General features: G+C 36.6%; 1 protein-coding gene across 2 annotated transcripts in view; it reads left to right on the top strand.

Annotated features, from left to right (window-relative positions):
• Window positions 1–25005, top strand: part of PUM3 (pumilio RNA binding family member 3) — a 26342-nt gene extending 1337 nt beyond the window's left edge. For both annotated transcript variants that reach the window (XM_074813482.1, XM_074813481.1), the window contains exons 3-18: window positions 1283–1459; window positions 3218–3353; window positions 4095–4170; window positions 4966–5059; window positions 5278–5344; window positions 5893–6067; window positions 7818–7921; window positions 8412–8490; window positions 10063–10161; window positions 11264–11317; window positions 12882–12962; window positions 15852–15994; window positions 16763–16985; window positions 18042–18129; window positions 20065–20155; window positions 24753–25005. In XM_074813482.1, the coding sequence (XP_074669583.1) occupies window positions 1283–1459; window positions 3218–3353; window positions 4095–4170; window positions 4966–5059; window positions 5278–5344; window positions 5893–6067; window positions 7818–7921; window positions 8412–8490; window positions 10063–10161; window positions 11264–11317; window positions 12882–12962; window positions 15852–15994; window positions 16763–16985; window positions 18042–18129; window positions 20065–20155; window positions 24753–24882 (1817 nt within the window). In that variant the 3' untranslated portion in view covers window positions 24883–25005. The remainder of the gene's footprint in view (window positions 1–1282; window positions 1460–3217; window positions 3354–4094; window positions 4171–4965; window positions 5060–5277; window positions 5345–5892; window positions 6068–7817; window positions 7922–8411; window positions 8491–10062; window positions 10162–11263; window positions 11318–12881; window positions 12963–15851; window positions 15995–16762; window positions 16986–18041; window positions 18130–20064; window positions 20156–24752) is intronic.

The following is a 25005-nucleotide window of genomic DNA, read 5'->3' as shown; positions in this document are numbered from 1 at the left end:
CTCCTAGTGATCACAAAATGGAACATGAGCCAGCAATGTGCCCTTGTGGCAAAGGCAGCTAATTGGATCCTGGTCTGTATTAGGAGTGCTGCCAGCAGGTTGAGGGAGATGATCCTTACGCTCTTCTCGGCACTGGTGAGAGCGCAGTTGGAGTGCTGTGACCAGTTCTGGGCTCCCCAGTACAAGAGAGACATGGCCATACTGGAGAGAGCCCAGCAAAGGGTCAAAAATGATGAAGGGTCTGGAGCATCTCTCCTGTGACAAAAGACCAAGAGAGCTGGGACAGTTCGGCCTGGAATAGAGAGGGCCAAGGTGGGTCTTGTCAATGTATACAAATAGCTGAAGAGGGAGTTGCAAAGACAGAGCCAGACTGTTTCCAGTAATGCCCAGTGACAGGACCAGAGGCGATGGGCACAAACTGAAACACGGGAGGTGCCCTCTGAACACCAGGAAAGATTTCTTTACTGTGAGGGTGACTGAGCACTGGCACAGGTTGCCCAGGGAGATGGTGGAGTCTCCCACCTTGGAGACAGTCAAAAGCTGCCCGAACACAGTCCTGGGCAACCAGCTTTGGATGGCCCTGCGGGAGCAGGAGGGTTGGACCAGATGACCTCCAGAAGTCCCTTCCAACCTCAGTCAGTTTATGATTCTATCTTGCATTCAAAACTATACTGACTGTATGATGAAATAACCTGGAAAAAGTAAACCTGAAATGCTTTAGATTGCATTGCAAGCCCTTCAACTCTATTTGATCAACCCAAAGTACTCTTTAATTAAAGATTTGAAGATGATAACATTGATTCTAGACTTTTCTTTCTCACATGAAGAAAAAGTTTTATTTGAGAGTTGAAGCTAGGGTGTGTGAGTGCTGTGGGTTAGGATTGAGAACATACCTTTCAGTGTTTGCCTGCTTCTGCTTAAAACAGATGATGTCGAAACAGCTCTGACAATGAACTGTGAAGTGATAATGATTTGGGGATTGATGACTGATGTCAAGGGTGGTGAAATTCTTGATTTAGAATAATCCTTTTTATGCCTGGGCTATTATACTGCTGCCTGGAAAATAATGCCTGGGCAAAACTTCCCTAGGGAAGACTGGGACACCCAGGGACTGCAGTGAAAACATCAGCTTTGAGAAGCAAGTAAGAATTACTGTTATGTATATAATTTTTACTTCAAAGTAGTTTAATTCTTCTTACAGTGTAAATCTGTTTTGAAGCAACATCAGCATTTATCTCTAGGATAACATTTTAGTTTCTGTTTTGTTGCTTAATACATTCAGGTCCACCAAAGAAACTTACTAACAAAGGAGATGAGGAGGGAAAGCCTAAATCCGTTTCCAAGAAATTTGTGAAAGGACAGTTAAGACCTGGAAGAGCTAGTGTCAAACAATTCAAGAATAAACAACAATCAGGAAAGCTTGCAAACAAGAGGAAGCTCCAGGATGGTGAAGAGGGAGGTGAGCAGATTTTTAAGCCTGGATATCAATGGAAACTAGGTTTTGGGAAACACTTTGTTCACCTAGGTCTTCCTCTTTCCCCAAGTTTACTTCATGTTTAATTTTTGCTGTGGAAACAATTACTTCACCTAACTAAGCTTGAGACCAAAGTCATGAGAATCAACAGTTAGGAATTTTCTTGGAAGTCAAAAATAAAGATGCAGTAGCAAATTTAAATAATTGGTGTGCCATCATAAAGTTGTGATTATTTTAATAACGGTATTAAGTGGATAGCTTGAAACTAGATGTTTTCACGCAAATTCGGAAAACAGATTTTTTCGTAGACCATTTTAGAAATTTAATTCTCTGTTCTAAAGGTATCGACTATAGAATTTGGAACACAAAAATTCATGAAACAAAGTTGATTATCCCTTATATTATTTTTTTCTGTGGTCCAAACTATCTTGTCACTTCTTTAAAAAAAAAAAAAGACATTATTGGTGTTATCACTGCTTTTTACAATTTACAGCTTATGTTTATACAGAGAAGCTAAATAAATGTCTGGTTTTATCACTGTTTAAATGGATTTCTTTTTTAACTTTGTTTCTGGTCATGAGAACTTCATGTTGTTTCTTCCTTTCCTGTGAAGCAAAGCTCTACTGGGACAATTAAACAGCACTGTAAAATGAGAAGTGGAATTTTATGTGAGGGATTCTGAAGTTCTGCAGAAAAATGTTAGTTGTTTGAAGGACAGTAGGAGGTGTTGAGTATTTTATTGTTGCTGTTGTTGCATGTTTGCAGAATGGCTTCACATGGAATATGCACTAGATGTGTGAAAACTAATAGCAACAGAACGTTCATATTAAGTTGCTTTCAAAAAAAACCCACAACCACAAACAAACCTTTAAAAATTGTTTTTAAGAATAACTGAAATCTGTTGTGTATTGCACAGTGGCACTGCTCTCAAAGCGAAGTGTTACCATTTTTGCTTGTCGCTATTACTTTAGCAGAATGATAGAAAAAGTTGATAATATGTTTCGTGAAAAGAGAACATGGTTTTTATATGGATAAGACAGTTAAGTGCATGCTGCTAAATACCAACAAGTGGTGCTTTAAGGTCTTCAAATTTAAAGCTGTGTCTTTAATGTTTCATCTAGCAGTAATAGCATGACTTGCTTCTGTGAAACTATGTAATACAAGATGATGATCTTCGTCAATATGTGACTAAAACTAAAATGGTATACTTGAAGTTTTTCCAAAACTCATTTGTGGCTGTTTCTATAGTTACCTTAACTGAGTTTGTTGTGTGGCAGTGTATAGCTGTTGTCCCGTGCTTAAGGAATTTGACTGAATAAAAAGATTAAGCATGTAAAAAGGCTTTAATTTTTCATTTCTCTGAGATTTCAGATATGTATCTTTGAGTTAGTATTCTTCTTCTGTGGGGGGGAAAGGTGTGAGTACAGAATGAACTAAAAAGGGAGAATTACCTGAGGCAGTCATAGGCTGCTAGGTGCATTTTAAATCAGTTTTCAAGCTATTATAAGGTTTGTGATGCATCCTTTGACAGAGCTTTGCCTTGTTCTTCCAGTATTCTAGAAGTGAAAATTACTATCTTAGCATGCTTATTAAATATTTCACTTTCATATTAGCTAGCTGGGTAACTGCAGGCAAAGCTCCTGAAGTGATTCAAGTCACAGAGCTGCCACAATTTATACTGATAAAGTATTCCATTGCTCCTCTTTTATTGACTCTAGAAAATGTCTTTACTTTTGTCTTCAGGGTCAGAGTCTAAGAAGCCAAAGTGGAATGACTTCAAAAAGAAAAGGAAGGAGTTAAAGCAAACCAGACAACTTAATGATAAAAGTAATTATGACATAATTGTAAAATCAAAGCAAATATGGGAAAGTATGAGAAGGTAATAATAATTTTTTTTTTCATTCATTTGACTTTCAGTCATAAGTTGCAAGAAGACCTTCTTTCTCCTCTTGTAAATCTATGAAACTATATTTCCACAGTGAAACTCCATGGGTGATTGATAACATTATAGGCAATTCTGTAGATGGTTCAGACAGAGTGTGGTGACCCATGGTGCTAGAAATGTCTGGATTGAGCTTACTTGTATTTTAGGCTAAAATTTATGAATAAATGCTTAAGGAGTTGTCTTCTTTTTTGAATCATGAAGCACAGGGCATGTACTGATTTGGCCTGATCTTGCAGTGGGATCACTGCATGAGTTTTTTGTGGAGGCTTTATGCTCTCTCTGGACAGCAGTAATTCCAGGACCGGGGCACCACTTCAGGAGGAGTTAATTTTACTTGCTCTAAGTGTCTGTCCTTTGCAGTTTTGACTGTAAGATGCTTCCTGATCTTTGGATCTGTAAGCAACTCTGGCTGCAGATTTGAGTTTATGTTATTTTTAATAGTAATTGTTACTCAGAAAAAAATAATTTTCGAGTGTGGAAATCTGGTTTTGTTTCTAGGAATTGAAACTGCTTAATTTCATCTATACAGTTTTAATGAATGACAATGCAAATTTGGGTTAGCGTAAGCTAACTTTATTTTGTACTGTCTTGCTTCTTAATTTATAGAGATAAATGAAATATACTACAAAAGGCTGCTTCCTGTGTTAATACTGTTTTACTGGTTTTCGCTTGTAGGAAGAAATGCGATAAAGAGAAGCGAGAAAAGCTAATGAATGAACTACAGAAGCTTCTTCATGGAAAAATTAAAAGTGTAAGAAAAACTAATGCCATAGTTCACAAATTCACAAAAACTTCTTTAAGGAGTGGTGAAATATAAATGAACTTTTAATAATATACTATTAACCTGTTCTTCCAAAAGCTATAGGGAATTTTTTTAAACTGTGAGTAAAAAAGAACAAAACCAGAGTTGAAAGACTGTGTTTGGTACCTAGATTTCAGGGGAGAGCTTTGTCTATCAGCTGGCTATTATAAGGCTGTCTGTTTTGCCAAGCAGCTTCAGTCCAGTGAAATTCTGTGTTATCTGAAGTTCAAAAACAGCCATTTAGAGTTTTGATTAATTACAATTGTTGCTTTGCCACATTCTTTTAGAGGAGTCCTGATAATGTCCTGATACTTAATGATACTAAACAGTCTTTCCGCTTAATTCTTGAAATATATAAATTTACAGTGAAGTACATGTTGCATTTTAAAGTGATTCTTGGTATTCCGTGCCAAAGTGGAACTATATCGCTCTCTCTCTGAAATTACAAAGAATGAGAGAAAATGAGATACCATTTAATAATTCTCTTCCAGTATTAAAACCCTGATGCATTGTCTTAATTGTCAGCAACTGCAAGTGTTGTCTATGTTTTGTTCAATGAAGTACTTATAGAGCAGTAAAAAAACCTTAAAACTTAATTTGTTATAAACAGGTAACTACTTTTAAAGTTGCCATTACATACTGCATGTGGCATAAAACTATATCAGAGGGCAAGTACATTAAAATAAATTTGGTGTATAATGTTGTTTGAATGGTCTAGAATAATGAAATATGTCTGTCATGTAGCTGGCATTTGCACATGATTCAACCCGAGTGATCCAGTGCTTTATTCAGTATGGCAATGAGAAGCAAAGGCAGGAGACATTTGAAGAACTGAAAGGTATTTTCTTCCCATTTATGTTTCAACTATGTGCTTCTGTATTGTTGTTAGGATGCATTAAAACAATACATATTGTTTTCTCTGGAATTTTTTTAACTTTCTGCTGAACTGATGCATCATTCTTATTGAGCTCTTAACACTTATTTAAATAATGGCATCTTGTTTTGTAGAGTTAATGGAGTGAAAAATCAAACTGGCTGAATGTTTTTCCCTTCTAGATAGCCTAGTAGAGTTGAGCAAGTCAAAATATTCCAGAAATATTGTGAAGAAGTTTCTTATGTATGGGTGAGTTTGAAGTGAATTTGTTTAGCTGTGTTGCACTGTTTCATTACCAGTGTGAATGTTGCTCTTCTTCTATAGTGCATTGATTATGAATAAAAAATGTATCTCTGGAAACATCTTTATAATACTGACAAGACAGGAGTGTCTGGTATTGCTAACAACAGTTTTCCTTTTGCAAAAAATAAAGCTAAAGCTGTACGCATTGAGGAGAACACACACCTAAAAAAGCTCAAATATATGCTCAAAGTTGATCTTTGCCTTATACAAAAAACTGGCTTTTAAAAATTTTCTCTGCTTAGTGTCTCAGGAAGGCATCATTTATTCTGTAGAATTTATCCGCTGATGTCTTTCCCTCAAAATGCCTCATGATTTCTCCAAATTCCTGTTATTCTCGCCATATTTCCATAAATGCCATGAGGCTGATCCAGATGTATATATTTCCTGGTTTCTGTGCTAAAACTTATCACCTAAATGTGCTTCCAAAAATAAAACGTAGGTCAGTTTATCCCTAAAGCTTTAACTCTTGCTATCTATCTTTTCCTGTGAAACAGGACAAAACCACAAGTTGCAGAAATAATAAAAAGTTTTAAAGGCCATGTGAAAAAAATGCTCCGTCATGCCGAAGCATCTGCTGTAGTGGAATATGCATATAATGACAAAGCCATTCTGGAGCAGAGGAATATGCTGACAGAAGAACTGTATGGGAACACTTTCCAGGTTTACAAGGTGACGTTTCAGTACTTCCTAGTCTAAGGTGGTTTAGCATCTAAGGTATTACGTTAGTAACACTTTATCTATCTTACTATTTCTTTTGATTACATTTTTTTCTGGTAGCTGTCCAAATGTAGTCTAGTTTAGCCTGTTTAAATGTTATGTTTACTTGCACGTTTCTATTCCAGGTTAAATTGTTGCATTTCTTCAGTTTGAACTATGTGAAGTGTTGTGTTCATGTATGAGCTTGCTCTGCTCATCAAAGTCAGTCTCATATCATATAGTTGCAGTTATCGTAGTGCCATAGTGTCTAGCCTGAAGTGCTCATCCTTGCTGAGATAAGATTTAGGCTTAATTCCCCATTAATGCTGTAGATGGCTTTTGTGTCGGAACTGCCTTATGTCTGCAAGAACTGGGTGTGAGCAGAACATGTCTGTATCTATATACAGTGTGTAATTTCAGCTTAATTTCTGCCTTTGTTTTCTTTTCCCATGGAGACTATAGGACTTGAGTCCAAACACTCTTGAAACGATTTAGGTGTAGATCCTCACCAGGCAGTGGGAACGTTTTAAAAAAGTACAACCTCCTTCCATTTTTTCTTTCTTGCTAACTTGGAATGCTGGTTGCCATTGAGGCACAGATAGTTTTATTTGCTACAAAGTACAAAACTGTTTTATGCAATTACTAAATACACTAAGGTGACTTTTGCAATCCGGTGTACAACATAACATACTTTTACCCAAGTTCTCTGTTAAAGTTCTATAAGAAATTAACAGCTCATTTCTGAACCATATTGCTAATTTATCTTTACAGGTTATTATAAGTTTTAGTAAAGCATTTTGCAATGCAGTAGAAAGGCATGTTTGCTGTATTTATGGGCTATGATTTGTACTGGGAGTAAAACCGCCTCTGACATCTAGTGCAGTGTTAACGTCCATCATTCTAGTATTCCTGGCATGAGTGCTTCAAGTAGTCTTCCATTGCAATGCAAGCCTGAGACTCAACATGTGAGTTTGTAAGAAACTACGATGTAATCCTTAACAAGACCTGGAATTTCTTGGAGTTTTGAAATGTGTGGTTTGCTTTCCCCCCGCTGCCTCCAACTCTCCACCCTCCTCTCCCCCCACCAGCCCAACAAGGATGGTTAGAAATACATTTCTTCTAATTTTCTATCTAGTCAGACTGTTCTTCTAACAACAGATTCTTTTACAAGAGTTACCAGTGTCATTGTTTAGATGAGATACCAGGAAGTACTTCTGTATTTAGGTTACATGGTATATATTCTTCCTCTCTGCTGTTCTTGAACTGGAATTTCCTGGGCCTTGGTTACTTCTCAGTCCACTTATTGCTGTGTTGCCCTCTAACATATGCATACTGTCATGCAAGCTTTTTGCTTAGCTCAGGAGTCCCTTCTTAGCTCAGGAATCTCTTAAGACGATGTCATTTTGTTGTATTTTACCTTGTATCTGACAGTTTCATGAAGAACTGACCATAATTGGCAAAAAATAGTTCCGACCACAAAAGTAGCTTTTGTTTGCTAATGAAGAATATTCAGTTTGTAGAAACTTAAGTATACAGCTTCTGACATACTCAAAGTAGATAAACTTTTTATTTTTAAAACTGTAAAAACTGTTAGTTTTGCAGAAAATTAATTTAGTTTGTGATATTATTCATGAATTTTGATTGAAAATGGACTAAAGATTGTAATTTTCTGTGAACTCTTACACTTACTGGGAACAATTGAACCTCTGTGCATTCATTTCAGACACCAGTTTCCCCAACACTGGATAAAGTGTTAGAAGCTCAGCCTGAAAAGAGAGAGGCCATCTTGGATGAAATGAAACAGATTCTTACACCAATGGCACAAAAGTAAGGACAAAAATTGATTTAAGGTGTGACAGTATGGCGTGAACCGGTTTGTTTCTGACATACAAACAGACAGTGATATTGATACTCCTTTAAGCTGTAATATTGCTGTGTTCTATAGTAAGTAACTGGTTTTGTCCAAAGTGTCATAATGCATATCTTCTCTTAATTTTGAACTCCACTTTGATAAATGAAAGTGTTCCTGACCCAGTCAAACAATTGTTCGAAATACCACAGTGTGGTGTGCTTCCAGAATGCATTATTAGATAAGCTTCTCCAGTGGTCTTTAGGAGAAAACATTTTGCTAGGTTTTAGAATTTGTGAGTTTTGGTAGAATCTTCCACTTATTGTAAATGCTAAACATCTAATCCAGAATGACTTATGTGTTTTCTGCACACCACACTGCCTAACTTTTTTAAATACAAATGAAATATTGCTTGTTTACCATTACTTGTGGGGGACTTCTTGCTTATTTTCCTCTTCCCAAATACAGAGAGGCTGTGATAAAGCACTCACTGGTACATAAAGTATTTTTGGACTTTTTCACTTACTCTGTTCCGAAACAAAGATCCGTAAGTATGTTTTGTTTGGTTTTTGTCTTCTTTTTCCTTTCGGTGGGAATGTTTTTAATCTTGTCATGAAAGTGTTGTAAGGTAACTAGACACAAATACACATCTTACATTTATAAAGTTATACACATCTAACGATTCCAGATGGATGATTGGGAAGTAGTGTTGTATGGAGATTTACAGTAATAGTGAACTTTCTCATTAAAGCAGTAGTGTGTGATATTTGAAATAAAAAAAAAAATCTGATGGAATGACTTTGGTATTTTGTCTCTCCCTGCTAAATGGTCCTTCCTAATAGTTGTGGAATAGTTAAAGCCAGGGGTGTTGCTTCCAGTAGTTTAGTTTTCCAGTGTGTAGTTTCTTAACCACTTGTAGCCATTGTCCAAAAAATTATTGACCAAAATACAATCAGAACTTTGTATTCTGCCTCCTCCTGACCAAGCATATGGCTTTTACACCGTGTCTGTATTAAATTCCAGTTTTAAGCATACCTCAGCCATTTTTGCAAAAACTAGGCCTACATCCATCTGTGTGATGTGACATTGTATAAGCTGGTGTCCTGGTTGACTTCACCTGTCTTCAAGCTGTGTCCATCAGCCTCACCCAGGTTCTGCAGTTCAGCACCATCTCGCTCCATGCCAAGTGGAGCCTTCTAGACTTGCTCTGTCTTACCTACTTCTGCTGGACTGAACTCCTGAACTCTTTTCTTTGTTACTGTTAACAAACCCAGCACTAAGGGTAGTCAGGTAGGCTATTTGTGGCCTGTTCTGAGTCCAGATCTTACCTAATTAAATGTTTCTGTGCATGGTTTCATGTAATGCTTTGTCAGGGAGTGCTTGTAGATTCAGAGTCTTGTGTGAATCAGGGGAATGAAGGCATATCTTTTCCTCCTTGACTGGCTTTTTCTGCAGACATGGTAGCATATGGATATACTCTTCGGGGTTTGGAAGCTGCAATTGTAGATCTGTTCCTGCCTGTGCATATAGCTAGTGACTACAGAAGTGGTATCTAGTAACATGGGAGGAGGTTTTTTGGTTTGGTTTTATTTTTATTTTTTGGCTGATGGTATTATTTGTCAGATGGCTTCAGAACCTCATTCTTTTCATATGAAGACTAACTTTTGGCTCAGTGTTCTCATAGCTGATTTATAACATCACCTGGTGCTTAAATGACCTTTTAGTTCTTGCCTGTATGTATAAATAAATTGCATCGCCTTCAGAGATTTTCTTCCTAAACAAATGGTTGTCCTTGTCTCCTCTAATGCCTGTCTTAGTTCTGAGTACCCTTCCCTGAATTTTCTGTAATCGGACAACTTCAGTACAGTTCTGTTTTCATAGGATGATTGTGATGAACAGTGTCATTTTGAAGGGAGAAAGCTTATGTAATTTACAGTCTTTTGGACTCCTTTTGAGGCCTCTGTTTCATAGATCAAGGTAACGAGAGGGGGTTCTGTAGAGCCAGTGATGCTCTCTATAGTGTTGCGGGCAGACAAAAAATCCTTTCATGCCCTTGCTCACCCGCCTTGAGATATCTCAGGCCTTTCACCTTTTTGATTTATCACCTTTTCTTCCCCAGGAAATGATAGAAGCTATCAGAGAGGCTGTCATCTACCTGGCACACACTCATGATGGAGCCCGAGTAGCAATGCACTGCTTATGGCATGGTACTCCCAAGGTATTGTTTGGTTTCTGTCTACCCAGTCATCTTTAATAATAGTCTGATCTGAGACTGAGTATGATTGCTCACATGGGTCCTTCTGCCAGTGCACCTTTTGATGCAGTTAATTACTTGAGAGCAAGGTTAAAAAGGTCCCACTTTACCTGTTGGCAAATATAAGCAGAAGTTTTTCATGGATCAAATGCTTTCACTAGAACTTTTATAGTGAAAGCATCTCCTTTTATTTTTAGCAGAGTTCTTGGAGATGACACATAAAGGTTTTCTATTGTAAGATTATTGGCCATTCATTCATCCTCTAGATATGTTAATGCAGGTGAAATTGGCGGTAGGGAGAGGACAGTAAAAAAGTCATAATGTGGAATGATGGTTGGCTTTGGAATACCAAAACGTAGAAGATGTTATAGGAGCTGTGTTTTAGTTTCTTCTGCTGATACAGTATCCTGAAATACTTGAAGTGTAACATGTGCCATCACCTCTCAGAAATATTATAATGCCTCCCATCGTTTTCTGTATTACAAAAAAAGACAACTTTGAAAAATAATCTGCTTGATAAAGAGTGCAGAAAAAATATGAAGTTGCTGGGATCTAGGGGCAGTAATGGGTCTAAAGAAGACTGAGCAGTGATTGCAAGAGCCAAAAGTGCAAGCACTGAGGAAATGTTTTGCCAAAAAAATCCTGCTAGTAAAGAGGTTTTGCAGCAGACTAGAGTCCTTGCTACTTTAAAGTTTCAAGTCCTGTCGAATACATTTCTTTCCAAATGGAGAACATTCTTCTGTAAGTAATAAACAAGATATAGGTGAAGATGTGTGGGTGGTTTGGTTGTTTTTTTTTCAAGTTGCCCTTTTTGGCATCTACTGTTGGTGGGCTGGACTTGAAGACATATCACAGAACCTCCCTGGGATTCTTTCAGAGTTCAGGTTTAATTCTTCACACTGTTTCTAGGGGTTGACTAATAGTGCAAATGTGAGATGTTGGTAAATAGCCTTTGCTTTAGTAAGCAAATTGAAGGTTATATTTTTTAAGATGTAAGTAACAACTTAGTTATTAAGAGTCATTGGCGTTATAGGCTCATTCAAGTTTCTTGTTTCTTTTTGGATAGGACAGAAAAGTCATTGTGAAAACTATGAAGACATATATTGAAAAAATAGCAATGGTGAGTGTTCATTAACCATTTATTTCATAGTCTCTGAAACAGAAGTGATTTGATAGTGGCTAATTTGAATGTGCTTTGGTACAGGAAACAACTGCAAGATCTTAATGAAACGAGGTTTAGAATAATGGTGATGCATTAGATAATACGAAATGTATTGAACTTTATGGAATATTTAGAGGCATACTGAGAAGCTTCATTGTAGGCACTACATGTAGTACTATCCTCCTTTAAAGTAGCTGAGTTAATTATAAGTCCTAAATTTTATGTCTACAATTTTTTTTTTGAGCCTGACTTTATATTGCATCTTCATATGGCTCATTGTTTAATTCTCCTTGGTTGGGAGCAAAATAACATGTATACAGAAGAGGAACAAAAATTAAGATGTGTTGAGGATGTCATTGGAAAGGCCATTTGAATGTGCATATTTCTTAGAAGATGCTTAATAAATTTTAAGTCAGGAAGCTTCAAGACAAATTAATGCTGAAGTGACATACAGTGTAAGAAGTCTGTATTTACCTTTTTTCCAAGTAACATATATGTTTGGAGGCTGCAGCACCAATAGAGTAACAGTTGCAACCAGATTTTGTAGTGCTGGGCAAAACTGCAACTGTGAAGAAGAGCTCTTTAAACTTCTTCCCTTCCTGGTTGCTGTATTGTTCTGTTTACTAATAGTTGAGTGGTCTCAATCAGTGGTCTCCAAAAGTTTTTGATCACACAATCATGAGTGTGCACCCCTAATATACGTATATTTATGTACAAATTATGTACATGTACTACTGTGCTAGTATATAAAACAAACACATAAATAGAAGTTGAAAAAGGATGAGATGAAGGTAACCAGTAATTATATATTTATTAATGGTACAAAAAAAATTTTCTTCATACACCACAATGGACTGTCTTGAGAATCCCATTTTGGAGGCCACTGGTCTTATGTTTCTCTCCATAATTTTCTAGTACCAAAATAAGTTGTTATATTTTATAAAATACATATTTTATAGAAATGTGAGACAGTGGGTAAATAATAGCTAAAACAACACTGGAGCACTGAAGGTCTAACTTTAACATAGAGTCTCGTTGACATGAATTGGGTTGTGCCATGTGAGTATGCTAGAGACTTGCTCTCCAACAGTGCAGTAGAGACTGCATGGCTCATTGCAGAGACGTGATCTCCAAAAACACTGTGATTTATCTCAGCTTTAAGCAGATCCACCATAGAAATAAAGTCTGTATGTAATGTTCCTGCAAGGCAAATCCTACAATTTCAAATGATGATTATACAATGGGATTAGGTTAATAGCTTGGATGTGATAAAGCCATGTATCAACTTATAATGGCTGATCAATTTAATCTAACTTTGTTTTAACAACCTATTTCTTTTAACAAGCCTTGCTTTCAGGGAGAGCCTAAATGTTGGGCTTCTCTCATTCTATGACAGTGGGCAGAATTTGCTTGTGGTTCATGTTGTGTCATGTTTGAGAAAACTCAGAAATGTTGATTCTAAGTCAACTAGTATATTCATAGAACTTGACTGCATGTGGTTTGGGATGTCTCATCTTTACAGGGTGAATTTTCTCATCTGGTCTTGCTGGCAGCATTTGATTGCATCGATGACACTAAACTTGTGAAACAGTTAATTATATCAGTAAGTAATGGGATTTTTCCTAAAATAGTATGCTAAATTGTGTCAGTGTGTTTGTCAGTGTATAAGAGGATGAGAGTAGGAATCCATCTGCTTTTTTCAAACAACTTAATTTCTTTCCACCCTTTCTGTTTTGTTATGTGTCATGATTATTTTTTTCTTTTCATAGAAGACCTCAGTACTTTCATATGTTCTCTTTAGTTATTTATTGGAATTAGTTTTTAAGCTGGATTCAGTACTTGCTGAAAATTACCCTTTTTGTACATGTTCATTCTGGCAAATGGATGACTGGAATCTCTTTGAAGTCAGTGCCTTTGTGATACAGTGTTTCAGGAGATTAAATTGGTGGAAAACTTTAGAATGAGGATGTTACCTTATCCATTTTACAGGCAAGCCTAAAATGTCAAGAATGTCTGTGCCTAGATTGTACTTACTGTGCAAACTTGTAAAAAAGGTTGTTCAGCACATTTAGCTCTTTTCTTTCGCAGAAGTAGTGTCTTGGAAAGTGATACTTCAAGAGAAACTGTAGTAAACTTTCAGGAACATAGCAACAGGCCTGAATATAGTATACCATGACTTCAAACAAGAAAAAGTACTTGCGTACTTTTGGCTGGATGCTGAAACCATTAACTCACATTAATTATCAAAACTTGAAATTTTAATTAACATGTTGATAGTTAAGTGACAACTAACATTCTGGATAAAATCCATGTAATATTTTTATCTTGTTTCAGACATTTGTCTGTATCCATTTTGGAAGCATGAGAGCACTCTAACTGTTCTGCTTCACCTACATGGAATTGCAGAATGAACAGTAAGGATAGTATGATCTAGTCTGCATCTGCTTCGTCTTGGAATGCCTCATTTCCCCACCTTTCTACCAGAAATTACTTAATAGGGTTTCATAAAGTATTTATACTTAAGATTATGTTTACATGCAAATTTTATCACTTTTAAGATATTTTAATCTGTAAATTACCATGAAGTTATGTTTTCACACCAACAAAAGAGACTTCATAGTGCACAACTAGTTTTCATGCAGGCAGGATTATTAACGTGCAGGTTGTAATGTGCTTATAGCAGAGCTCAGCTTTTAGGACTGACAGGTAGAGAGGCAGTGGCAGGGAGGTAAAGATGAGGCAAATACGCTGCACGTGGAGGAGGAATATGAGGAGAAAGTGGTTATGATGAGGCTTGCTTTAAAAAATATGAGCAGTTCTTCCATTGAGCAACTTTGTATAGGAAAGAATTGGTTTTCTGTACCCTAGCATGGAGATTTGGCCCTAAGTCTGTGCCTCTGATGGGTGTGGAGAGATGAAAGCATCCCAGCGTGGAGATGCCTTTTGTTTCTCAGGTATATTAGCTGTAATCACAGCTGGGTTTTGTTTCCAGAGTCCAGTCTGCAATGTAACAACTTCTGGGCAAGTTCCAAGCAAATAAGCCCTGACAGATCAGAGCTGACTTGTTATGAGATCATTGAGGCGTTCCTGTAGTATGTTACAAGCACTGTGCTTTCTGGAGGATTTCTTAGTTCTGATACTGTGTTTGGCTTTAACTGAGCTTCCAAGGTGTCATCTAATTCCTGAATCATTGTGTTTTTCCACCATCTGAGATCAAAGATAATGGAGTGTTTACTGTTTGGTCATCCTATCACATCAATCTGGACGGAAGAGTAAAGGAGAATAATGAGGAGTGGCCTTTACACATACAGAATTGGCCCATCTGGGTTTATATGAGGTCAGAAACAGGGAAAGGATGTCAGGGAAAAGGAAAAAAAAAATCAGATAAGATCTAAACCAGTTCTTCAGATGGTAAATGAAAACTAGTAACAGAGGATGATGTGGAAGCATCTAGAAATCAAGCATTGAAGCATATTCTAATAGAAGAATCCAACCCTTAAAATTATCTTAAAGAGTAGTTAGACTTCTAAAACACCTTATGCCAATTATCATTCTGTCCATACTAAAATTTAGCTTAAGGAATGTCAGGAAAGTAATAAAGATTGGGTGGAAGAAAAAGCAGTGTTTGTGCAAGTCTCTTTTTTTTTTTTTTTTTTTTTTCTTTCAAGTATTATAAAACTTATCACTTATGTGCATAGGCAGAATGGCTGGGAATTTGTTTTAAACTCTAAATCCTTTGAGGAAAGTCTCCCCTTCTCATCATCTCTCAGCTCCGTGGAGTCTTAATTCAGGACCAAAGAACATGTGTGCTGCTTTAAACCTTCATATGTGATTGGAACTATACATTGTGAGCTTGGCATGTGTCAAGATTCAGGCAGATTTTAGTGGGAAATCCATCTCTTTCATGAGGATTCCAAGCAGGCAGTGCTAGGGAGACATTACCAACAAGAGACAGCATGCCTGTGTTATTTTGAGTTTCTTCTGGTAGTTTTTCACAGTTCTGTCACTGAAAGTGACCAAATCCTGTAATTCATTGGAATCAGTGGGGGAAATAAACTTTTGGAGGGTTTACAGAAAAATGTGTTTATTATCCTGTATGCAAAATGGCTATGTTAGAGGTTGATTTTGAAGTGCAGATGATTTTTGTGGTTTTCTCCTAAACTAAGTATATTCTTTACCTGTTTTAAGTTTTGAAATATTTCAGCACTTTTGTCATCCATTTAATTGATAAATGAACTTCACGTACGTCTGAATCTGAATGCACATGCCAAGAAGACAGAATGTGGTTTTGGTTTTTCTATTACTGAAATTTAATTTTTCTTGGTGAATGTTCTGTGATCAGTTTAAGATGGACTTTTCCTTCACATGGACTGTCGTTGCTATATGCAGTTTTCCTTTCCTAAGCTTTGCATTTGAAAGGTAATCAGTAATTACTGATGCCTCAAAACTATTATTTCGTTAATGTTTTGTTGCTGTTTCTTTACTTTTACAGGAAATAAATGCTTCTTTGCCTGATATAATAAACAACAAATATGGAAAGAAGGTCTTGTTGTACTTGCTAAGTCCTAGAGACCCTGCACATTTTGTTCCAGAAATCATCACACTTCTGCAACAGGGAGATGGAAATGCCTATAGGTAACTCTGATATGAAGACTGTTTTCCCTAGAGTCCAGAAGAGTTCATACAACTTTGTCATAATTGATTAAATTTCAACTTTTTGTCGTAATATATCTAAGTAGTGTAAATATATATAAATAATACATATTATTAGATATGTTAATCTGTAGTCCTTATTTTTGCATTTTTGGTTTAAAGTTTGTATATGATGATTGGTGACCAGCAGTATTGATGATCAGCAGTTTACCAGCTTCGTAAAGGGCAAAAATTATGATGTGTTCTTTGTTTAAACTCATGTCTCACATTTGGTGTAGCAGAAATTTTTTAATATGCATTAATGGTGTTTTGAATTGCGTAAAATTGTATCTCAAAATCTAACGATAAAATTGGAAATTCTAAATTTGAATTCAGTCTCTGGTATTGACATTGATGCTTATCAGCTTTTGAAGAAGGAGCAATATTAGATTAGTGAGTTGTTTAAAATACATGTCAGTAGTTGAGATAACAAAATGAATAGAAAATAAACAGGTTACATTATTGTTAAAAAACTATGAGGTTTACTGGCAGTAAGCTTTAAACACTATAAACTTTCTCACTCTCTATGTTCTTAAAATGTGTGTGCAGCATGTGTTTAATTGTAAGTGAAACAGAGGGAAGAGTAGTGCTTTATTTTGATCTTCCAATAATTTATAGCTGTCTCAAATAGCATACATGTTCTGAATTTTTTGTTGCTTGATGTGCACACAGATCAAGTCTTCTACAGTAATGTGTTGTCTCTTTCATCAGTAAGAAGAATACTGAACTCCGACGCCGTGAACTTCTGGAAGCCATTTCCTCACCTTTGCTAGAATATTTGCAAGAACATACCCAAGAAGTAGTGATAGACAAAGCTACCTTTGTCTTGGTTGCTGACATCTTAAGAACAGCTCTTGGTGACATCCAGCCTGCACTAGATGCAATTGCTAACTTAGCAGCAGAAGAGTTGGTTCCAGGTGGCCGTGATGGGCAGGTAATGTAACAGAGGACAAAGTGCTGAGATCTTGCAGAGCGTTTGCTTATTTTGTATTACTAAAATGAAGCCTGCCTACTTTTTCCTTTATGTAAGACATCAGTGTACTGCCCTGGTAGCACTCGTACATTAGACATGAACTCTGTTTTCTGACACCTTCCTTTCATATTTTATTATTATTGCAACTGGAGTGATGAAGGTTTGAGCCAGCATTTCATCTGAGTTGTAGAGCAAAATACTTCATGATCTTGAATCTTCAGAACTGCTTTAAACACTTTGTGGGAAGATAGCTGACAATCATGTTACACAGTCCCTCTTTTAATGTTAGCACTCTGCAATCAAGCAGTAAGTAAATTTTTATAGTTCCTTTGACTGTTTACACTGAGAATGATAGGGTCTCTTAACTTTCAGGTATGCATATCTCCATGCAGGGAAAGATCTTAGATAATAGCTGCTTGTCTTTACAGTATGACCTTCTCTTCAAAGTGTGCCCCTCCCTTATTTTGTTGAGTTAAGCTCAGTCACATGTGTCCATAGACACTGTATTTAAGATAGATGCCCTCCAGATCTTCATAGTTGTGCTGAATTTGCTTTCTTTCCCCTTCTTGAAGAAAAGCATTTTACAGAATTTTACATGAACTACTCGTGTTTTGTGCCATTTTCTGTGAACCATACTATAGTGAATTTTCAAGTCTGAAAATGTGGGAAGTCTGGAAGTTCTTGTAGAGGCAGCCAGACCAAGAGATTCCGCTCAGTAAGCATGAATTCCTTGGAGGGATGGATGAAACACTGGTTGATACAGTTTATATTACTGAAAGTCAGATGTTGCAGGGAAGGTGGTAAAAAATAAACTGTTCAATTTAAGTGAGTATTCAGATACTTGCATCAAACTTGTTGATATTTGCATAGGTGATGACTAAATGGATCTGTGTGATGTGGTGTCTGAGAGCAGAGTGGATAAAGCAAGGAATATTTATGGACAGATATGTTACTGCATTTTGAAACATCATCATTAAATAATTTGGTTTTGGTTTGGTTTGTTTTTTCCCATTAAAGCTTCACATTGCAGAGCATCCAGCAGGCCATCTAGTTTTGAAGTGGTTAATAGAGCAAGATGAAAAAATGAGAGAGAGTGGAAAAGAAGGTATGTTGGAAATTCAGCTTTGTTTGATCAAATTATGACTTCAGAGTAATCAGTTATCTGACCTAAAATAGGATTGCTGCATTTATTTCTTGAAATGTAGTAATATATGGAAAATTTAACATACCCTCTAAGATTATTGCTTCTGTCTTTTTGCTGTTGTGACCTGTTGTATGAACAGAATGTGAAGGATGTGTTTGCTTTTTCTGCAAAGCAAGTACAGGTCTGGTTTTTTTCTCAGGGATTTACTGTGGTTTTGAGACAGGGTTCATTTCTGTGCTTAAAATGTCTTGATAGCTTTGCTAAATTACACAGCAATTTAAAGGATAATAATAGAAAAAGTAAAGTCTTTCTAACAGGAAGACTTGTTTCATTGGTGCTTGTGAGCCAAACTGTAATCTTTACTGTCTTCAGTAGTGCTGCTGGGTTAGTGCTTTATAACTGTTATTACAATAATTTATGCACAAAAATATCTTTGCTAGTTTATATCCCAGAAGGCAGAGGTTGGACACAGAAGTTCTCATGTTAATTTTGATTTTAAACTTACTTTATTACATAACTGTAAAATATTGTTGTGTGACTCACTATATCCTAATAGATGCTACCTTTTTCTCATTAAAAAAAAGGCAAAAAATGAAAGGAGATGGGCGTGGCATAGTACAATCTGGAGGGAACTTTTCTATGTATAGGGGGCTTTTTTCTTTGTAGAATTATCAGACCTTGTTAAACTTTTTTTTTTCTTTTTCTTTCTTTTCTTCTTACTACGTTCAGGTATCCACTGTTTACTTTTAAAATAAGAGTTAGTTGGGCTTTATTAAATGTTTCTGAAAGGAGGCTGTTTTGCTACTTCTCAAGTAGATGATTAAAAATGTTCGATGGGAAAGTTTTATATGAGTGTCTTTCAGAGACTAGCCTAACTGAGATGATGATAGTTATTTGGATTTATTTCTGCTAACATTGTGCAATTTCCATTTTAAACACAAGTTGTTCCTTTTGATTTCTTCGTTTTCCTCCAAAGAGTGCACCATTCAGAATTGTTGCTCTGAATTTATGGAATTGGCATTAAAAAAACAACCAAACCGTTATCTTATAGGGAACAAGTTGAATAAAAGCTGTTCTTCAGATGGAATTCTGATCTGAAGTGACAGTGAAAAATAGCTTCAGTGTTTGTTTGGAGGTTGGAGTTTGTAGGCTTTGGGTGGGTTTTTTTAGGTTGCTTACTGATAAGTTTGCTCAGCATACAAGTTGTAAGAGCAGCTTTCCTGAAGTTCAGTTCTTCACATTCAGCTGGGGACTTGAGGTCAGCTTAGGTTCTTTCTTTTGCATATGTCATTAGAATAATGAATCTGCAAGTCAACTTGGGCTTTCAAAGCTACTGAGGAAAGAGAGCCCTATAGAATCAGTACAGCTGAAACAGACAAGGTTCCTAGTGGTTTTCATGCATCAATAAAGGATTAGCTCTAAAGTTTTAAGTAACTTCATCTGTGCAAATTCTGTTTCTTCAGTAGTAGAGTCAGATGCTTAAAAACTAATATTTTTCAGCAGAGATGTGTATGTATTAGTATATTGGATATAATTATCTCTTGTGTTGGTGTCATTCTTACCAAGTTCTTTCTTTGGAGTGGGTGCCTTCTTCAAGACATGAATAGTCTTTGACACCCTTTTTAAAAAAGAAACAACAAGTTTGCCTTTTTAATACTAGTCACACAGTGCTGATACTGTCTAAATAATTTCAAGCAATGGAAGTAGTCAAACATCTGTAAAGGTATTCATTGCACTGAATAATCAATTATGTTGAGAGAGCAAAACTTTGTGACTACTTGGTGGCTAAAAACTATTTAATTAAAATACAGCTGCAGAGAACTTTTAACAGGCTTCTTTGTATAAAGATACTATTTTTTTTTTTTCTTCTCCCCACCCCTTTCTGACATTTTACAGTTTGCTTTGGAAGAACATTGGTGGAACGTGTTGGTATTGAGAATATGAAGACCTGGGCAGAAGTAAATCGAGGTGCCATTATTCTTTGTTGGTATGTAAGGCATATGACTATTTCTGATTAGATTCCAGTGTTAATTTCTTCAACAGCTAAGAGAACATCAGTTGAAATTTCTACCAGCAAAATGACCCTTTTGCACAATGTGTGTGGACTTTCATGCCACTGATAAGACTGCAAGGGAACAGGGTACTGGAAAAATTCTAACCAGAGTTTCCATAGATTGTTCCTTGAGATCAGGCTTTTGAAGTACTAGGAAGTAGCTCAATCTTGGAAAATCTTAAGATTAAAAATTAAATTTATTTTAAAAATTGTGCCTACCATATCTTGCTTTACAAGCACAATATTCTCAAAAGAGCAGTCCGCAAATACCTACATTAAAATAATTAGCTCTGAAATACCTGTGACTGGCGACAGCATAGAAGAATCCAGATTTTTTTTTTTTTTGTAATTTACTGCTTTGTGTTGATATCTTAATTATGGAGCCTAAGTGTGTCTCATACTAAAGCAGAAAAGTGTTTCAAGTAGACCGTGCAAAAGAATAGACGATGCAGAGGCTTATGATGAGCTAACTGGCTCACAACTTCAAAGCAATGACCCATGCAACTAGTGAGATAAAGACCCCACAGGAATCAGACTAAGTTTAACATTTTGTTTTAACAAATGCGAACAGCTGTGCTAATCATCATTGTTTTCACTTTGTAACAATCTGTCAGTGTCAGGTCATAGAAACCCAAGGTTTTGTCTTTAGCCCAAAGTGTGTGGTCTGTGTTCTGGAACTGCTGGGTCAGCATTGCATTGCTGCTGAGCCAAAATCAACAAACAATTCAAACGGACAATATGAGTTTGAAAAGTAAAAACCTTTTTTCCACCCCACTTCTCCCTCTCTTAAAGTTACTTTTGACTCCTTGCTCTTTGCTTTCCATCTCTGCTTTCTATGACTAGAGTGAGACTATTTTGACGTTCATGCTCTTTTGCAAGGTGAATGAAAAGCTGTTTTCCCTAATAGGACTTCAGTTAGTTAATCCAAGTGTAATTCTAACTTTGTTTAGTCATTATCATTCAGATCACTAGTGAGAAGAATTGGTACTAGAACAGTAGTTTCAATCCAGTACAAAACCAGTTTACACAACATGATAATAGTCATATGGATCTGGCTGTTAAGATTGTTCAGCTGCTAAAATGGTAATACCTTTTCTTTGCCTCTCATAACAGCCCTTTAGAATTCAGTAAATGCATCTAATGCGTCTAAGTTATCTGATCTTGTACACAGATGTTCAGTAGAGATTTATTAGAAAGTCTTGTTCACTGACAGTGTATTAATGCTTTGACTGTTTTCCCCTAACTAACTCAAGCCTGAGGAGTTTCATTTAAGATGTGGTGTTGCTGGTTTATGTACTAAGCTATTTCAATTGTCCAAATAAAGTTGCAAAGTAAATTAGTGGAATTTTTTCCATGTGTAACACTTTAATAACTATTTGGCTGTAGCCATGACAACAGTCTCTTAATAGGTTTTGAAGACTTACAAAAAAACCAGGAAACTAGTAATTGCTTATTAGCAAAAAACAGCACAGGAGTGGTGTATTTTATGGAAAAGTCTGTGAGGAATGTCAGTCTTTCCCTTTCTCTGCTATTACTCATGGCACTACAGGGTGGGGCTTCATCAAGTGTACAGGGGAGCTTATCTTCCAGATTGGCAGACAAACATTTTTTACCAATACTGAAACTCATATAACAGGAAAGACAAATAAAAGTACGGTGGAGGAGTGTGTGTTTGCTTGCTGGAATTTTGTTTTTAGTTTTTTTTTTTTTTAATTTTAATTAAATCTGAATCCTCTGTAGTTTGAACTTCCCTGGATGACTCTTTAGGCATGACGACCTTTAGTTTAGGCAACTGAGAACACACTAACATAACCAGCTGTTTTTGTTCCATTTCATGTGACACCAGTTTACTTTGCTAACACATAGTAATTAATCTCATCTTTGTCTTAACTGCATGCATTGAAGTGGAAAGGTTACCTAAATCATAGAACAATGATAAATTTGGTCTGGTATAGACAATAACTGCAACATTTTTTTTTGATAAAACAATTGTTGAGTTTTAAAAAGCCTTCTCATTTAAAAAAAATAAAATTCAGATAGTTCTTTTGTTATAAAGAAGCTCAGATCCCTCAGACAGAGGTAATTTTCAGGTGCTGCCATTTGTCCCTGAAGCTGTAATAGATTTTTGTTTTGTTGTTGGCTTTTGGAAGCCATCTGTCACTTATGTGCAGATATGAAACTCAGAGTTACCCAGTCAGTCCACTTGAAGATTTTTGGCTTTCTAGTCCTTCACCAGTTACGAGCAGTTCACTGCATGTGCTTGATTGGCTTAGTTACCTGGTATCCTCTCGACCCTCTCCTTTCATTGCCCCACTTGCTTTTAATTTGATTCTTAGAAAAAAATCTGGGGCCTGGTTCTGATCTAGTACAAGCATGAAGAGTCATCAGGTAATGAGAGGACTTTTTGCAGACATTACAATTCAGCTTAGTGTAAATAAAAGTGCTGTAAGTACTTGAATGTCATGGATGCTGGTCTGTTTGTGTTTCTACATCTGACCTCTCTGTATTTTTTAATTTGTCAGTGATGTGTTACATCAGCGTCGAAAATGGATAAAAACATTCTTCACCAAATGACTGATTTCCATGTAATTTCTGTAACCTGTAAAAGTTATATTTTATATCAACAAAATACATAGGTGCCTGCTTACCAGATCTTAGAATACTTTCAGAATAACAATTTTTAAAAAACCCAAACTACTATGTTGGTGTTTTGGCTGCATTATCAGACATACAATTGTTCTTTATTAAAAATATGGTGTCTTGAAATATCTGTGGATACCAAGAATTTGAAAGCAGCTTTACATGTATAGCTGTTGATGAATGAAGTTCATTTTTAGCAATATATAAAATGCAGTCCAGAGTGATTTGCTGCCTTGTATGCTCTTTGTTCCTGGTGGTGAACCATGTGAATCTGTCAATTTAAGTATGAATGTGTTCAGCACATCCTTTGTCAGTACTCTTGACTTTCTCACTGTTATCGGGGTACATGACTCACAGAAAAGCTGAAAAAGTATCACCCTCACCTGGCTGAGTTCAGTTTTAAAGAAGGTCTCTTGATGAATTAGTACTGTCATAGCTAAAAGTGTAACAGAATTTGCTAGTCATAGTCACAGAAATAAATCTTAGGAATAAAGTAGATGAAAATAGTGTTGTTGTCAGATGGGCATCCCATGCTTTACTACCTATAGTGTTGCCATCCTGCACAGAATTCAGAGTCCTAAGGAGACAAAATTTAAATCTTACCTTAAGCTACATTAATTACTTTTGTGTTTTACTCAGTTCAGCTTGCCATGTCTAATCCTTGTTTAAAAAGTAGGCAAGAAACAAGCTTTTAGGTATCTGCAAATTTGGGAGACATTTGAAAGAATCCTAGGGATTGTAAAGGCTTGTATTATCATGCAGCCTGTTGGGTACCATTACATAGGTGTTACAGTTTCTTTCCAATCTTAGTTTATTTGTATGCTAGTGCAACTTGTAATTCTGTTCTGTATTGCTCACATTGGTCATAGAAGACTAAATTTTTTAGACAGTGTTCACTTATCGTTTTGAAGTAGCAAATTAGGTGGGCCATTACCTCTACTGATTTTGTAATACAATTCAAGAACATTTCACTATTACCTGAAAGAAGGTGGGAAGGACAATCACTGTCTAGGTTAATCTGAATAGTGCAGAAGCTTCTTGTTTTCTTATATTATTTAAAGCTGATGATGAATTTCCTTGTTTCTGAGGAAGAAAAGTTACCTGGGAAGCTGGTTTGTTTTTCAAAAGTAGTATCTGAAACAGAACAGAACTGGTAAGGCTCTGTAGTCTTGCACTAAACAAAGCATGGAAGTACAATAGTGAAAGTACTTGATGTGTATTAGATGTACTTCATTGTATCCAGTTTTAGGACCCCTGTTACAAGACAGGTATCAACAACTGGAGCGAGTTTGACCAACATAGTTGTGGGCTGGATCCCTTAGCCTGGGAGGAGAGGCTGTGGGACCAGGGCTGGTCAGTTGGGAGAAGGAATGGCTTTGGGCGCATTCAGCGTCATCCCTGGCATCAACAGGAGGGAATGGAGGAGAGCTGGACTCTTCACAGCAGTGCGTGCATGGCTGGAGGGCGAGAGGCAGCAGCACAAGCTGAAACAAGAAGCTCAGGCTGGAGATAAGGAGAAGCCTTCTCCCCATGAGGACAGCCCAGCGGTGGGGCTGGGGCCCAGGGAGGTTGGGCTGTCTCCTGCATTGGGGGGTTTCAAGCCCGGACTGGGTGAAGCTCTGAGCAGCCTGATCTGACCTAATGTTTGAACCTGCTTTGAGTAGGGATCTGTAGTTCCTTCCAGTCTGATCTGTCCTGTGTTGGTTGTGTTCTCACTTGGTGTGTTATGCTTTCTGGAAAGTTCTTCATCTTTTTCTAATAGGAGGTGACAGAATCTGCCCTGAACTGTATTCTTCCTAAATAGTTATTGTTTCTTTACATGGACAGCTTCTTTTCCTATGACCTACATGCTGACCTTTCACATCCTTGTTTTGTTCACTGTTTCTTGTAGCCTTCTTCGGAGTGCCGATCAAAAAGTGGCAAATACAGTCAAAAAAGGACTGAAAAAGCTTGTCCCAAAGTTGAAGCTGAATAAAAATGTAAAAGGAATAGAAGCATTACTGGAGAAATTGACTTCTTAGTGTAAATGAAACTAAAAAGACAGTTTACATCAATGAAGCCAACTGAGAGTTGATACGATTTTGCACCATGATTGTTTCAAGAAGCAGTGTATGCATTTGTAAATTAAATGATTTCTAAAACAA

The sequence above is a fragment of the Strix aluco genome, chromosome Z, assembly GCF_031877795.1.
Source record: "Strix aluco isolate bStrAlu1 chromosome Z, bStrAlu1.hap1, whole genome shotgun sequence".
NCBI classification, from domain to species: Eukaryota; Metazoa; Chordata; class Aves; order Strigiformes; family Strigidae; genus Strix; species Strix aluco.
Note: the sequence above shows the minus strand (reverse complement) of the source record. Positions and strands in the feature narration are given on the sequence as shown.